Raw genomic sequence first — 18,066 nt, forward strand, 5'->3', positions numbered from 1 at the left:
AGCGCAGACCTTTAGATAGGAAAGTTCCATCGTTTAACACTGAATTATACAAAAACTCATTTCTCCCATCTACAACACAACTCTGGAATTCTTTACCAGACTACATAAAACTTAGTAAGTCCCTCAAGCACTTTTTGTCAAAAAACGATTTAAGTCCGCCGTGTTATTGGTATTCTGGAGATCGCATATCACAAACAATTCACTGTAAGCTCAGGCTATATATAAGTGATCTTAATAACGATCTAGTGAGACGACACGTTGCTACAGATGCATCTTGTGACTGCGGATTTCCGTCCGAAACCGTAAAACACTTCCTATTAGATTGTCCAAATTATCGCGAAGCACGTCAAAAAACCATACATACCCTCCCTAACCACAGTATTCACCTCCCCCACCTTCTAAATGGAGACAGACAGTATTCTCTAGATTTGAACAGGAACATTTTTTCCAGAGTACACTCGTTCATTGAACGTTCAGGCCGCTTTGGGCAAACCAGAATCAATGCTCCACAAGCCGGACAACAACTTTAATTTCTGCACAACTCCTACCCATCCCTCTTCTTTTTATTCCTTTTCTTCCCCTCCTTCCTTCCTCTTACTGTCTTTCTTTATAATGATTATGCAACGTTTATTATGTTATGATAATTTTAGATGATTAATGAGATGAGGATGATTATAATGATGATGCTTTGGATTTCCAATTTGGTTTATTTAGACAAATTGTTCAGCCGTTACTGCCTTACGTTGTAATATCCATGCAGGAACACCACTATAAGCTTTTAGCTTGTTGCTGTTACCTGTGTCTTTTGTATACATGTCATGATTGTAACATTTGTTGAAATAAACTTATGTTTAAACCAAAGATGAAGCTTTCGTTTCTTCTTTTCCCTCCCAGTCAAAAATGTATTGCGATTCTCTAGCCACTCCAGAAACCTTTTTCTGTCCAATCCCCGAAGCATGTCTAAGGAAAGGAAACAATTGAAAAACAACAATAACAGCAGACTGAATAATCTTTATTTATTTTCCTTGTCTACTAGTCCACTGGTCGAAACTGGGGGGTGGGCGTTTACTAGGTACTATACCATGTACACCTGCATGCAACTGAGGTTTATAAAAAAAAATTAAAAAAAAATCTCCCCGTGTTTTTATTTCATTCAGTTCGTTTGGGTTGTTGCTATTGACTTTGAAACTGACACGCCGGCGAAAACGCCGGTAACGCGTGCGCAGAGAAGAGCAAGCATCGGGAATCTTCAATTCTAAAAATAACCAACTGGTAGCTGCCGACCTTCCGCTAGACACACATGAATACCGGAGAAAAATAAATAATTACTGGGCAGTAAAAATAAATACTGGGCGGTAGTTAAACGACAGTTTGACTTTGAAGGACACAATGTTGCAACTTTTTAGCCAGCGTGTCAGTTTCAAAGTCAATAGCAACTACCCAATGAATGAAATAAAAACACGGGGAGACCCTTTTTATTTTTTTTATTTTTTTATTTTTTTAAATCTCAGTTGCATGCAGGTGGCTCCTACCGCATTTTAGGTGGGTTTTTTCTCTCTCACCTTTGTTTTTTTTAAGCGGGAAGCATCCTTCTTCATGGTTATTTTTTTTTTTTTAATCAAATGTTTACATGTTTAAGTTAACAAACTTTATCAATAAACTAATATCATGTTAACCAAAGATTTTAAAAAACAAAACATTCCAGCCTAAAAAAAAAAAATCAATTTTGCTATTATAACGTACTCTTTTGCACATGAAGAAAATAAACAAAAATAAACAAATGCCAAAGAGTACAAAAAAAGTTACGGGCAGATGGAGATTTGAACTCGACTCAATCACCCATCAGGCGAACAAAGAACCGTTCGACCACGGAATCAGTTGAAAATAATCGGACACTGTAATGCATTAAAGAAGACGCTAGCACGCTTTCACCACAAGCCGGTATGATCGAGCATCGATTGAAATCTTTCGCGAGCGGTATCTTGTATTTGTCCGCAATGCATTGGTGCTTAAATGACACCAATGTGTGTCCATGAGGGACATAAATCTACAAACAATATTTTAACAAGATTTATTCAAAATTGACGGTTTTAGAGGAGGGGGATGGGTCCTCTAACTTTACAGCTCGGAGACACCCGGGTAAGTCTTTACCGGAGTTTCATGAATAACACTTAGCGGACTTATCGAGCGGAAGTGGTTTTACAGGCCGGTATATGAGTTGCAGCTGTTTCAAGAATACGAGCCCTGAGCCCTACGATGACGTAACCACCTCACATGTTGAGTGCACCAGGCTAGGTGGGCAGCTGGATGGTTGGCAGTCAATGTTGTTTTGCGAACTGGGCGTCTTTCAGTGACGTTTAAAGCGTGTAAGCAGTTTGCAACACTTTGATTACTGAGAACAGTGTGTGGTGGCAGCTCATGGTCGATGCCTTCTGCCTTTTCAGTAACCTTTTTTTGCTGCATGACCTTCACTTGGATGAGGCGATCCTTCATTGTTGTGGTGAATGTAGGCCGTTCATAACATTGTCGTAACTGTACTCTGCCAATTGCTTGAAACCATTCCTTCAGTCTGATGATGTTGAAGTGAGACACTGCAACATTCTGAATCACTTGCCTGGCAGAAACAACATCTAATAGCCATCAAACTGCCCTTGCCTTATCCAAGTCGCTCCGTTTTCGTGATGGGGGCATGTGGTTTCATTGCATTATTTTGTCAGTGTGTCATTTTACAAAGACAAGTTTGTGAGCACATTTCGTGTCTGGAACCCTGTTGTAGCACGTGCATTACTGGTTTTTGTCCTGGCATGTCTTGCACCGATTTGATAGGACTTTGAAAACTTCCCCCTTTTTAACGAAAACCTCACTTTTTCTGCCTGTTTAGCATGACTCCGTAACACTGACTTTGAAAACTTCCCTTGAATTTTTTCTCTCTTGTGGGAATTTCCGTTTGCTTTTCCAGGTGCTTTTGCTCACGATGTGAACACAGAATGCATGTGAAGCCGACAGTGTGGCTCCCATAATTTCTTATCACAAATTGTTTGCATTTCTGAGAACAACATGTGCACAATGTTTCAAATGAACAATTTCATAAGGTGAAAATGTTTTGTTCAGGACGTGGGGGTTGGGTTGGGGCGGTGACACATTTTGCCAAATTTATATGGTAACACCCCCGGTAACACCCTAATTTCATTTGTGCTTTAGATACTGTACATTATGAACTTACGTGTGTTCAAATGTGGTAATGATTACACCTGGGGTTATTGTGTTAGAACGCTTTTGCACTAAATTTATGATGATTTTATCTTGTATAGCTTCGACAATCGTGGATTACATTCCACACACATTTTGTTAGTAACATATTATGATATACTGATACTTTCTATCCATTTGTCTGCACAATAAAATGTATATATTATCATATGCAAGGCCAAACATGTAAAAGACGATCACGTTCAAAATGACAGTGTTGTTTTTGCAAAATAGTATTTGATCACCCCCAGATAAAACGTCTGTTTTTTTAAGTGAATAAGGTAACCATCGTTTTTCTTTCTACATATTTGCACATATTGCTTAGAGAAACCCGTGCACACAATTTGTAATGAATCTCACCAGGGATTTCAATACACAGGGCTCACCACGGACGCACCGCCAAGAGGGTCCCGGGACCCTCACTTTCAATTTTTAGAGGGTCCATGAACCCCCTCGGCAGAGTTTTAGAGGGTCCCAAGAGTCCAGGGGCCCCAAAACAAGCCCTTGGTGACTGGTAATACATTGTGATCATGCATAATGTGATATGAATTGTCATTTTTCGTTTGAATATTCCAGGAGAACTTTTTAATAATACTGTATTTTGTTGCATTAAACACACACACACACACACATACACACACACACATACACATACACACACACACACACACACACACACGCTCTTTTTCGGGTTAGTGCGTCGGGGACCCCCTCCAAAAATGTCTTGTACGTGTTTTTGGCTTATCGTATAGGACGCAGGGAAGCGCACTTTGTGGAGCCCTGCACTAAGGGCAACCTTCCACCACCCGGCTGTTTTCTATGCAGAGTGGGAATTTGCATTCGACACCTATATCAGTCTGTAAATTTATTAACGCAAAAAATTCCCACTGTGCACAAGAAACAGCCAGGCTTTTGAAATGTAGGTACGCCTCTTTGTCGAAGGATGCTTTTCCCATGTCCCGTTGACAGATCTTTGTGTGGTATATGATCGTTTACAGACATACCAGTGTATTTAAATCCCGGGTCAGATTCATTTCAAATTTTGTGAATTTTTCTTTCAAGCAATACACAAACACATTCCTGTCAAGCAAAGAAGAGGTCACCTTATTACCTTTTTTTTTAATGATTTTTATCTGGGAGTGGTCGAATATGATTTTGCATGTGATCCTCATTGACATTTTTGGCCTTGCATATGCTAAATAATACATTTTATTGTGTAGACAAATGAATAGAAAGTATCATTATATATATATATATAAACTGAGCAAAAACATTATTGCACCCATTTTCGTACCCCAACTAAAACATTTATTCCCGTGTCATTTCCTTCAAACTTTATGTGCCATTACAGGCCTTTCACTTGGCTATATGGCACATTTTTCGGATCAAAGATTTCTGTTATAGGTATCACGTGACCGCTGCCGAAGTAAGGGTACCCCCCAAATCGACCTGACAAAAACGTCAGGTACCAATTACAAAATCGACAAAAATTCAGAATAGGCTTAACTTGGCAACCTGTACATACGAAGAGAAAGTAAAATCAATTATCTATCCAGAACAGGTTGTTTTGTTTTGCTATATTGCGTATCTCTTGTGTAATGTCATTACTACTGATGCAGGTGTGGAGCGCATGAGCAGTAAAAAACGAGAGTTTTTTGCGTCCCTTTTCAGGGGTACCATGACAAAAAGCGCAGTATTTCAGCAATGCCTGCTTCGAAACTTTCAGGATTAAGCAGAGGGGGAAATAAGTATATTTCTTGTCTTTGGAGAGAGAAAAAAGTAAGCAGGGCCTCACATCCACGTCGGACATCGGACATATGAGGATATTTTTTCCAAATGTCCTATACATTTTTCATGCAGGAGGACAAATGTCCTATTGTTTTTGTCACAAAGTGGTCAATGTCCGATTATTCTATCATTTGATCCGGACATCGTCAGTACTTCTCAATTTACAGTAGTTTGAATGCTATGTTATCGATGTATTGCGAAGCGATGTGCAGCAGACGAAATTAGACACTTTGTCCCTCTAGTACCAAAGAGTTTCCAAGGCTCGCAACTCGGAATGCTCAAAGCCAGTTGAGAGTTGCCTCCCTTCGCGCTTTCCCCGAAAATAACAAACATGCCGCCTAAACGAAAACCGTGATCCCAGAAAAGGGACAGAAGAAATTACACTTCAAGTCCCTTCCCTCATCATCTGTCAGTAGCACGGAAACTGAGCTTCCTCCAGCCCCAGAGCAGTTAGAGCCCGATCGCCCAGGTGAGAATGTCGATCGCGATAGTCAAACATCGGAGCCGAAGAAAGACACTACCCCCTCCCTCACCCCCACGCGTAACTTCGTCTCAGTCAAGCTGGGCGACATCATTCCCGTGGATGTCGCATGACCCAGAGAGAAAACTTATGTTTTGCACCTCATGTCAGCACACAGGGAAGTCCAACACTTTTACCGTTGGCTGTTCCAACTTTCGCAAATCGGCCCTTACCGATCATCAAGAAACCAAAGACCATGCTGTTGGTGTGCATGTGCCATCTCTCCAGAGAGACAAGGAGATAGTTGAAACCCGACAGCTGACAAAACAAGAAAAGGGGGCAGCTGTGGCAGTCAAAGCTGCTCACTTTTTGCCAAGAAAAGTATTTTTGTTCTTTTACCCTCGTGCCAAGAAACTAGTCAAGTTTAATCATATTTACGTTTTGTTACGGGAAAAAAATGTCCTATTGATTTGTTTTTGTTCAGGACAAATGTCCTATCACTTTTACATTGGCCAGGACATTTGTCCTATGCTACCTCTCATGGATGTGAGGCCCTGAGTAAGAGAAGTGATTCCTTGAATAAATGAAGCATATGACGTTGCAAAGCAGCGGAAGTAACTTGAATTTGCTAGTATGCTCTAGCAAGCAAGGCATCTTTAATGTTTGTACGCCTTTCGGTGCAGGAGACACAAGAGTGAACGAGATTCCAGGACTGGGAGCCCTTCACCTGGTGTTCCACCGGCAGCACAACCGCCTGGCCCGCGTGCTGCTGTCCTTACTTCCTCAGGCTGCTCAGTTCCCGTCGCACGTGTTAGATGAAGCTGTCTTCCAGATCGCTCGCAAAATCCTCAGCGCGCAGCTCCAGCACGTCACATACACACAGTGGCTGCCTGTCGTGTTGGGGCCTTTCGCCGTGACGCATTACGGTAAGCGTTGTGTGCACTGAGAAACTTCTCCTGTGTTGGGTGCCTTTCGCCGTGACGCATTACGGTAAGCGTTGTGTGCACTGAGAAACTTCTCCTGTGTTGGGTGCCTTTCGCCGTGACGCATTACGGTAAGCGTTGTGTGCACTGAGAAACTTCTCCTGTGTTGGGTGCCTTTCGCCGTGACGCATTACGGTAAGTGTTGTGTGCACAGAGAAACTTCTGTGTTGGGGCCTTTCGCTGTGACGCATTATGATAAGTATTGTGTGCACAGAGAAACTTCTCCTGTATATGGGGTCTTTCACCATGACGCATTACGTATACGGTAAGTGTTGTGTGCACAGAGAAACTTCTCCTGTGTTGGGGGCCTTTCACCATGACGCATTACGGTAAGCGTTGTGGGCACAGAAAAACTTCTCCTGTATTGGGGGCCTTTCACCATGACGCATTACGGTAAGCGTTGTGTGCACAGAAAAACTTCTCCTGTATTGGGGGCCTTTCATCATGACGCATTACGGTAAGTGTTGTGTGCACAGAAAAACTTCTCCTGTGTTGGGGGCCTTTCACCATGACGCATTACGGTAAGGCACACAAAAAAAAATAGGTGTGGTTACGGTAACATAGCCAAAAAAATAGGGTAGGATGGCAGGCAATCACTTTTTTTTTAACTTTTTTTTTCTAATGTGTACAAATTAAACCTACTTGACAGGGAAATAAGTGTGCGACTCGGGCGCTTTCGCTTTCATTGCGTTTTCTGCACTCGTTTTCTTGTGTGTTTTTTTGTTTTTTTGACAAATGTAATAAAAAGTTATAGGGTCGGCCCCTAAAAATAGGGTAGGTCGGGTTACCGTAACCACACCTATTTTTTTTTAGGCCTAAGCGTTGTGGGCACAGATACACTTCTCCCGTGTTGGGGCCGTTCACCATGACGCAATACGGAAAGTCTTGTGTGCACAGAGACACCTCTCCGGGCTTAGGTTCTTTCACCATGACGGCTTTCGTAAAGTGTTGTAAGCACAGAGACATATCTCCAGTATTAGGGCCTTTTACAACTACGCGTTACGTAACGTGTTGTGTGCCCAGGGAAATGTCTCCGGTGTTGGGTCCTTTCACCATGACGCTAGAGCCTCCAAATTTCACACACTTGTAGGTATTGATGATCTTCAGACATGATTCAAATTTGGTTGGTTTTGGTCAAATTTAAAGGTCACAACATGAACATGTTTGCTGGAGAAGATAAATCACTACTAAAAATAGCGAGCTAACAAGGAAATAAGTCTCCACTTCATTAAAATATATTGGCATCATTTTCTCGAGTTTTCATTCATAACCAGCTGGGGAATAAAAAACTCATGTTCCCCATGCAATAAATCGTCGGTTCCCATTGTTACAGAAAGCAGGTTACATGGATAATCAATAGCGAACCCAATAGAAACGCTCGGGTATTCTTCGGCTCTTTTCATTGGCGTTTCCTCAGACCTAGACAGACGACACTGCTTCGCAAAATTCCGAAAACGAAAAAGTAAACACAAAACTACTACTTCATGAAAGGTAATAAATTCATGCTTTATCGCAAACAAATAAAACCAAGCGATATGTTTTGTCTTCTTACAAAGTCATTGAGTGCGTGTATCTCTCTGTTTCGATTCACAGACGTTCGGAGAAACACGAACTTCAAGTTCAAGTCAAACCAATTGACCCCTGACACACAAATATTGACCCGTGCACAAGACGTTGTATCGATAAACTAAGCGCAAATAAAAAATAATAATAATAAAGCAACGAACATATCAACAAGAAATGCAGACATCTGACAAAGCTGGGCAAGCAGAGTGACACGTCTAATGAAAAACAAAGAGGCAATGAGAAACAAGATCGTGATTATCTTTCCTTCGCAGCACGACGCAAATATTCTGTGACCTTTGACCCAACGTGGCTTCAACATTCGATCACTAATATTTACCACTGAAACCGAGACGGGGATGGGGATTACTGAAAAGGGCAGGGTTGGAGGGCGATGAAAATGTAATGGAGAGACACGTGTATCAATAAGAATAAACCGATTCTGCAATAACACAAACAAGAACCAAAAAACAAGTGACCTATGACAAACCATGCAATGAATATTTAATCAATAATATGATCGTCTGCGTTGCAGGCGTGAATTGTGATCCGCAAGTGAAGGGTTGCGGAGGGGAGTTTGATCAATGGTGTGTGTGTGTGTGTTTGTGTGTGTGTGTGTGTGTGTGTGTGTGTGTGTGTGTGAATTGTTTGGGAGGGAGAAAGGGAGGATGGGGGGGGGTTAAGGTTTTGGTGTGGGTATGAAACGAGAAAAACAATAACCACACCACACAAAATCCTCGGGGGAAAAAAACACTCGCAGTCGCATGTGTCCGCACAGTATATGCACCAGCAACAGGAAAGAGAGGTAACAATAGAAAAAGACTCATCTTTGCTTCCTCCTATTCCTTGCCCCCAACTCGATCGTCGCACGATAATCCACAGATCTGCTGTGAGATGTCAACGCTGACTGCAAGCAAAGCACCTCGTTTGAAATAAGACAATCCCATGAGTCACCATCGCTCGAATGCAAAATGACGCTTACTGCTGGCTTCACACACCATTCTGTAGTCGGGAGCAACATAACTTCGCATCCTCAAACCTGACATACTTGTCTCATCATTTTATCAACTCAAAACACAGAAAGATGCTTTCACTCAACGCGCCAGCTTTGATTGCAACAACGTGCTGGGGCCCCAAAACATGTATTCTAAAAACAACACTCGCGTTTCAAAGCATGGCTCCCTCTGTTGATTTTGCACTTATTTTCGCACTTCCAAAATGGTGACAAAAACGATGTTTGGTGGTTTGTTGTCAGACCAGCTTTTTTGTCGGTTCTCGGGGGGCATATCGACTTTTGTTTCATATTTTTTACCGCGGCCTTCGGCCTTGGTCAATAAATATAAAACAAAAGACGATATGCTCCCCCGAGGACCCACAAAAAACTTGTCTGTCAACAACCCATCAAACATCTTATATTGTCATCATTTTCACGAGTTTTCATTCACAAATACCTGGTAAATAAATCTCATGTTCCCCATGCAATAACTCGAGGTGGTGAATGGGTTTGAGCTTTCATGTGAAACGTGGATTGTGGACACACCGCACCTGAGGAAGGCCTTGGTGATGACGTCACGTCCAACGCCGTCCCAGGCTCTCCCCACCCAGTTGACGACGTCCTGGCGGGTGGGCTGCCTCAGGTTGCCTGCAGCAGTGGGGGGTCTGGGCTCTGCCATCCACGTTACATCAGCTACCCTGTGAGCGGCGTAGTGGTCCAGCAGAAGCAGGCGCCGAGTGGGCCAAGCACACGCTCTGTCCAGGACAAAACTTGGTCCCGTGTCATCCAGCCATTTCGTGTCGCTGTGACGCGGACGTTGGCTGGAATCTGGAGATGCTGGCGGACACGGCGAGGAATCTCTCCAGTGCGTTCTTTGAAGATCAGAAACGCTGGCAGTTTGCTGCCGTCAGCAGCGGCACAGAGGCAGAGAGGGCAACTGTAAAACCCCTCTTCTCTGCTTTCGTTGTCTTGATGCGCACCCGCTTTGATCCTTTGATCTCATTTGTGCGGTTGGGTGGCATGTCAAACCTGACCATTGTTTGGTCCATGTTTAGCATTTGTCCTAATGCGTACATGTGGCGGTGACGAAGTCGTAGGATATTTCTTCTGAAGTGCAGGAGCTGCTCCTCAAAATCTGCCGGCACCTTCTGGTTACTGGACGTACAGAGGCGAATGGATACATGGTGCCGTTTTTTCCACCTTTGTTTGACGCATCAAAGTCTTGAAGGTTCAGACCCGCCCCTATCTGTAGCGCTTTTCTCTGCAAGTCTTTATTTCTAACAACTCGCCCTTCGCTCCTTTCTTCTTGTAGAAACTCAAAAAGTATCACCCTCCAACTCCTCCGACTTCACAGTCCGACCAGGGTGCAGTTTCCACTTTCGCTTTTCTCTGCCAGTTTCATGCTGCAGAAGGACATCTCTGTTAGCTCGCCACATCCTAATTTGTTTTCTGTCCACACCAAACTCTTCGGCCGTGGCACTGACATTCCCGTGTCTGTCAAGGTGCTCCAGAGCAGTCAACTTGAATTCTACTGTGTAACTAAGATTTTCGCTTCGGCATTTTCTTGGAAACAAGCGCCAAAAGCAAGGGGAAGCAACTCTGACACGACATTCTTCGGCATTCCTTTTTTCTCTCCCTGTTCTCGATTTTTCGTGTTTGTTTTTTTTAGCCATGCAAAAGTGGGGGGTGGGCGTTTACTCGGTACTTCACCTTTTGCACGGATTTTGCTCCAAAGTGGGTGATGGGCGTTTACAATGTCATGGGCTTATACTCGGTACTTTACGGTAGTTACCTCCCTTCAAGTAATGAAAAAGCACAAACCATTAAAAAGAGAGTCGCGGTTGTTCCCCTTGTTCTCCTCATTTTATGTACGCGGACCAGTACATACTACAACTTTTTTAAATTATGTAATTTTTCTTAATAGCATATTGATTAACACTGCTACATTTCATATCAAAACTTCCCCTTTCCAAGCCTTTTGCACTACTGTATCTGCGGGTAAACACATATGACATTCCCTTATGACACACAATTCTCTTAGAACTTCCAAACACCCGTTTGCATTTGAAAAGGACTTTTTTTTTAGCCAGGTTTGAACTTTCTTTGTTTGATCATTTCTTTTCTTTGGCAGTGTTTTTTGGTGGGTTTTTTCATTTTTCATTTTAGCCCATGGTTGTTAGTGCTGCTGTTTAAGTTTCCGTCTTTATTGCTGTTCTTTCATCGTTGGTGTTCTTGTCCGGGCAGCAGTCAGTAAGTAAAGCTATACTTTTAGTAGTGGTGGTAGTTGTATCGCTGGATGATAATTTTCACTGTAATCGATTAAGGTAGTCCTCAATAGCTGATATACAGTATTCGAGGGAAAAAACGTCATTTGAAAGTGGTAACGATTCGTTGACCAGAAAGCGATTCACCGAACTAAATTTACAATACAGGTCCCTGAACCACCGGTCCCCGTAGCGCAGTGGTTAGCGTATCGGGCTGCGGGCCGGGAGGTCGTGGATTCGAATCCCATCAGAGTCATGTGGTTTTTTTAGGCTATATCCATAGCATCATCATTATTATCATCGTCATCTCATTGGTCATCAAAAATAATAAAAAGAATTGGGACAGCACACACACACACACACGCAAACAAATGACCCCCCCTTCTACAATAAAGTACAACAACAACAAAACAAACAACCAGAAGCAAAAAATCAACAATACACAAAACAATCGAAACGCCAAGTAACGAAGTATCTACAGTGAGGGGAACAAGAGGAACAACTGCGACTCGTTTTTCAATGGTCTGTGCTTTTTCATAACTTGAAGGGAAGCAACTTCATCCATAAAAAAGTAATTCTTTAAAAAAAAATCGCTGAAGGCGTACGTGCAACTTGTTGTGCGAAGACCATTGTTGAATTGCATTTTGATAGTGCTTACGTACTGTAATCTGACAAGTCCACATTGTGACCTTTTAGAGACATTTTCTAAGCTTTCTATGAAGCAAGACCTTGCAATCTATTTATGTAGTGATAATGAACGAATGATAGCGACTTATCGACAAATTATTTGTAGCACTAATCAACGTAGCGATAGCGGCACGTAGCACAAATGATCGACACGTAGGACAAATGACACGTAGCGCAAATGACATGTAGCGCTAGCGATACGCACCCGGAACCTATCGATACATGTTTTTGGTCAATGTCCGTCCACATGTTTGTCCGACATCACCGGTACACATCTTTTTATTTTATTTTTATTTGTGAAATACTGCTATGTACCGACACGTTTTGTAATAAAAGTGCGTTTTGTAATAAATTTATTACAAATCGTGTTCGGCTTACACAATTTTTATTACAAATCGTGTTGAACGCGTTTTTGTAATAAAAAATGTGTCATCCGAACACGATTTGTAATAAATTTATTACAAAACGCACTTTTATTACAAAACGTGTCGCTACACTGCTACAGTAACATCTCAGAAATTAAATTCACTAGTATTGGGACTTAATGGTACGGGGACGCAATGGCACGTAATTGTATTGGGACCTAATGGTACTGGGACGCAATGGTACTGGGACCCACTGAATGGTATTGGGACGCAATGGTACTGGGACGCAATGGTACTGGGACGTAATGGTACTGGGACGTAATGGTAATGGGACGTGTTGACATGTAGCCCTACCATGCATGCTTGCTGTGTCGTACCAGATTTACACGAATTTGTTTTTTTTTAAATATTGAACTGGGAGTGAAAGCGACCTGTTCACTAGTTTAAAAAGCAACGAGTGTAAATCTGGTACGACACAGCAAGCCATGTAGTATTCTGTTATCATACATACTGTACTTACGCGTATTTTACTCAAAACGTCCCGCAGTCGAGAAGACGCTTCTTTTGGAACATCGATTTCTTCCATAGCCAAGTGCAATCTCTTACGTCAAAGCAATAACACGTCACTCTGGAAAGTGTAGGGTGACGTTTTAGTTCTAAAAATTCATCGAGGGGAATTAGCGAGCGCACATTTTTTCTATAATGACGTTTGTCTCGGTGACTTTGGCATCATGAGCAGTGGAAAAACAGGTCCCCGACAGACTTGCTTGACATGACCTCATTTACATGATATACACACGTGTGGTTTGAACAATATTGTTATGTAATGAGTCGTCTCTCTCACGTATGTAGGATAAATCACTGTTCTAAGTGAAGAACCATGCGTGATAGGGGATTCTGAGCAAGATGCTGATTTTTGTGAAATTACAACTTCTCAACATGAAAATGAAATGTTTACAGAGTTTGTGACCTCCCCACTTCACAACCTTCAGTATAAACTTGCCATCAGAGAGAGGCCATCCCACTGCCATTCATGCCAAAGGTTTTTGTTTAAAAATCAGTGTTTCACTCTCCGAAAAAAAACCAATTGGTAAAACTTCAGACTTTTTTTAGGATTTGTTGAAGACTGTCTTTTGCGTTGCGTGTCAAAAATACTTAAAGTAGTTTAGCTCGGGGAGATATTCCTTCCAGCTTACATGCAAACGGATTGCAGCTCTCTCATATCCCAGATGTTCTGAAAAAGTTGTCATTTTCAGAATTTTTTTTTTAATCTGTAAGCTGCAGATTTTTCTCACTCTTGGTGAATGGTGGTCAGTTTTGTGAGAGAGGAAGTGTCTTGCATTTACTACTAGATGATGCAAATATTGTTCATCAACTTCCTCCGGATGCAGATGATGCAAATCAAATGTCTGTCTGTTATGACAATGGCCGTACCCCGAAAGTTGTGTCAAATCATTTGGTCTCACCTTCTAAAATCGTACGTGCTCTTCAATGGCTTAAACTTAAAGAACAGAATCATTTTAATGTATACCTTAACTTAGGTTTACCAGGTTCTAAACTGAACAACTTTTACTCTGGTCACAGTGAGCATGAAGTGATGGTGCCTGTATGTAATTATGGTATTCAGAGTTAAAGCATCACACTGTTCTTTCTGCAAGAACGCTGTTTGTGCAAAAAATCCCAGCATGTACCTTTGAACATTTATGATTGAATAGCTACTGTGATAAATACATATCTTTTACAGGTCAGAACGTACCTCACAATCATGTTTATTATAGTTCTTGTCATTTTACACTATTGTTTCAAATAAAAGCATTTTCCATTTCTTCTGCTTGTTAATTTGTTTCCACTAATCACCACGATTACCTACACACCATAAACTAACATACCAACACACACACACCAATCAACAGCTACTAAGAGAACATGCACTCAACAGTTCTACTGCTTTATTTCACAGTCACCACGTTTTCAAAACAATCCATCTTATCCACTTATCAAACACTTTCTCACTGCCTGTCTGTCTCTCTTCCTTGTCACTACAATTCTCGTTATCCAAAACTGACACCAACTTCAGCTCTAGTCGAACCTCCCTTTGACGACCTTCAAAAATATGACAACATTCGGAACTTAAATGGGGCGCTCCATTCTACATAATTATAACACAGTCGCACTCTACACCCTCTGGTCGTGCACACACACACTAAGCACACACCCATGTTCGACAACATGGTTTGGCCCTGTTGATCTCTGATCAACCCTTTTTCTTGTATAGATATGGAATGCGCGAGGGGCATTTGCTGGTGTTTTCCGATCACACCAGTGCAGATGTTCTTAATCATTGTTCTTAACATCTGCTTGCAGCTTGTTTGCGAGTGCGCCTGTATGATCATTGCTTATTGTTTGTTTGTGTTGGACCAATGGCGAGTACAGAATAGTCTGTTTATTCAAGAAGTTGTCTTGTTTGTGTCATTTAAACCCGTGCTTTACCATATTTGTGAATTGCTTCTGTGGTGGTTAATATTTCGGACAGCCGGTAAATATTTGCGGTTCATGCAACTTCGTATTCTTTGTCCAGTTTTATTGACTTATTCTGACCGAAAGTCAGAATCGCAGCATACCCAATCCGTAAACCTGATGTGAAAAAATATCATCTACGACTCATTGATTTCGTAACATTGATTTAAATTTCTGGCCTAATCCCTTTGCCAGCTAGCACCTAAATGCATCCTGCCCTTTCAGGTTTAGGCAAGGATGAAAGCCTCTACTCATACAACAGGGAGCGCAGTCCGCAAATCGCCAACGTGTTCGCATCGGCCGCTTTCCGCTTCGGTCACACTTTGGTCCCTGCGTCCGTGATGTGGGGGAACGAACGCATCCCTCTGCACAAGGCCTTCAGCAATCCTAAGTGGGTCAGACAAGACGTGGACAAGGTGTTGCAAGGTCTGTTGCAGGTGTCATCTCAGATCAGAGACCAGTTTTTCGTCACAGGTTAGTTTATTAACATAAAACGTATAGAAATGTGTGTTGTATGAAGGATGACTGAGCCGATATGTTTTTCAGCTATAAGCAGGCAAGAAAAGAACTGCACGGGTGATGTTTGCTGTAGGTGTGTTTTCAAACCGGGGACCAGCTTCCTGGCATAGGTTATCTGATGCACGTAAGGGACGTTTTAAATGAGAATATATATATGGCGCTAATCCTAAAACAATTCTAAGCGCCTCACACTTACCTACATAAATAAATAATTCTGTACACAATTCCAAATCAAATAATAATACACATCGAAATATACTTATACACTTTACACAGATTTGAATACACATACTGTACATGAGTTTCAAAATACATAAAACACAAGTACAAATATTCGTTATACAAAAATAGCTCAACCACTATCGCTGAAAACACAAACACACAGACACATTTAACACACACACACACACACACGCGCGCGCACACACACACTGACAAGCTTACACACTGACACACACACACACACTGACACACACACACACACACACACACACACACACACCACCACCTCCACTACCACCACCATCACCACCACCAGAGGAAATGTATGAGCACATACCTATTACAAATGTTGCACAGTTTTCTTAAAAGCAATGAAGAGCAAACAGATGGGTTTTCATTTGTGCCTTGAAGGAAGTGAAATCAAATCAAATCAATCAAATCAAATTTTATTTTCCGAGAGTTGTGGCAAAAGCAATACAAACGCGCTTTTTTCAACCAGCCCTTGCCTTGAGAGGGACCTCTATCATCATAAACTGAGCAAAATCATTCTTGCACCCATTTTCGTACCCAAACTAAAACATTCATTCACGTATCATTTTATTCAAACTTTATATGCCATTAAAGGCCCTTCACTTGGCTACCTTGCACACTTTTCGGATTAAAGATTTCTGTTGTAGGTATCACACGTGAAGTCAGGGTACCCACAAAATCGACCTGACAAAAACAGGGGTGCCACTCTGCCGGTTACGGTCCGGAATGCCGGTTTTTAAAAATCCATTTCGCCGGCAATGCCGGTTTTTGAAAATTCGAAAAGCAACGATTTTTTTTTAACAGATCGCGTTCAACTTCCAATCCGACTTTTCTTTCGCACTCGGTTACGTCCCCTGCCCGATCCACGTTTTTAGTACCGCAGGTTAGCGCGCGCTTTCACGGCTACTTCCTGCCTATTTCGATCAACACAAAGGAAAGCAACAGGCGATCGGTGAAGCGAGAAAATCGAACCGTAAAGAAGACGCCGTGAGACAGGAGGAGGTGGAGAAAGGAGTGAGGAATAAATGAAAACCATAGTCCCGTACAAGCACACGTTGTTATGCAATACAACAGTTGAAACCAAAGAGGATCGGTTCTCCGAAGGGAACAAACTCCTCGCTGTCGTAAATGCAACGGTGCGTGGTTACCGGTGTGGAGCATGCACAGGCCAACGACTGGAAATCTCTGCCGCTCGCATTCACAGAGTTGACGAATTTGTCTATCGCGTTCATACCTCCAGCAAATTTCTGCCAGTGCTCAGATTTGCCTAAAGCTTTCGCAAATACTGATATAACCATTATTGGCCCTGCATGCAAAGTCACGAATTTTTGGCATACCACCCTGAATTAATATGAATATTTTAAAAGTTCTTTCTGAAAAGATTCGTAACTCTACATGTATTGCCAATATATTCACAAAAAGTTATGGTAATATCTGCAAACCTATTGGTCATGTTTTCTGGAAGTTTGAAACGTTTTCATTAAGACGTCTACAATATTTGCTGTACTGCACATGCGTGGTTACGTGAGTGCGCGCACGCGCATGTGTGTGTGTGTTGTATGCGATGGTTTTCTGTATGTATAACGATTTTAGTTATTAATAGTATTGATTTATTTTGAATGTGCATCTTGTACATGATTGCTTTTTTGCTTATTTGCAGATTTGTTTCTTAATGAAACTACGTGTAAGAATGATAGTCGCTTTGAACTAAACTTAGCAGAAAAATTATTGTGACACAATTCGCACGCAAATAAATAAGTCCTGTGTAATTATGCAACAGTTATATACGTGAACAGCTCAGATCATGGGTCAATAAAGTGTTACACAGATGGTCAAAATTAAAGTACAAGATATTGCACTGGAAGTGGAACTACACTGTTGCTTAGTGTCTGTATGAAGCTACAAGGTGAAAATAGAAAAAGAAAAACACGATTCTTGACTTTGATGGGCTTTTTCTGCTCGTAAGCACACATTCTTCTACTCATCACAGCATGCCCCATTATTGAGGTTAAAACACCAATTAAATTTGTTTTGAATAAAACTCACAATTTTACAATAAGAATTTAGAGACCTGAATCAATTAGGTATATCCTACTTAGTTTGACTTTTGCAAAACTAAGTAATTACACATTTAATTGAATCAGTCAGACAGACGGAGACATAGAGAGACAGACAGAGGGCAAACAGAAATCTGAGAAAGAAACCCCTTTAAAAATGTTACCATGTTTGAAATGAAACATCGCAAGGTGAAGCCATAATTCATCACCTTTCAGTATGACGTCATGAGCGTGTTCCACACTTGAAATGACGTGTTTTTATCATGTTGTCAGCTGCACGGAGCTTGGAAGTATAATTTCCATTCAACGATCCGAGTTTGTTAAGTTTTAGCCTATTTTCAACGTCAAACACCATGAACCTATATATA

General features: G+C 41.7%; 1 protein-coding gene across 1 annotated transcript in view; it reads left to right on the plus strand.

Moving 5' to 3' along the window:
* The window catches only part of LOC138982336 (myeloperoxidase-like), a 248,792-nt gene that overhangs the window by 193,820 nt on the left and 36,906 nt on the right, over positions 1-18,066 (plus strand). The window contains exons 10-11 of the mRNA XM_070355589.1: positions 6,181-6,423; positions 15,096-15,344. Of these exons, the coding sequence (XP_070211690.1) occupies positions 6,181-6,423; positions 15,096-15,344 (492 nt within the window). The remainder of the gene's footprint in view (positions 1-6,180; positions 6,424-15,095; positions 15,345-18,066) is intronic.

This window comes from Littorina saxatilis, linkage group LG12 (assembly GCF_037325665.1).
Source record: "Littorina saxatilis isolate snail1 linkage group LG12, US_GU_Lsax_2.0, whole genome shotgun sequence".
Lineage (NCBI taxonomy): Eukaryota > Metazoa > Mollusca > Gastropoda > Littorinimorpha > Littorinidae > Littorina > Littorina saxatilis.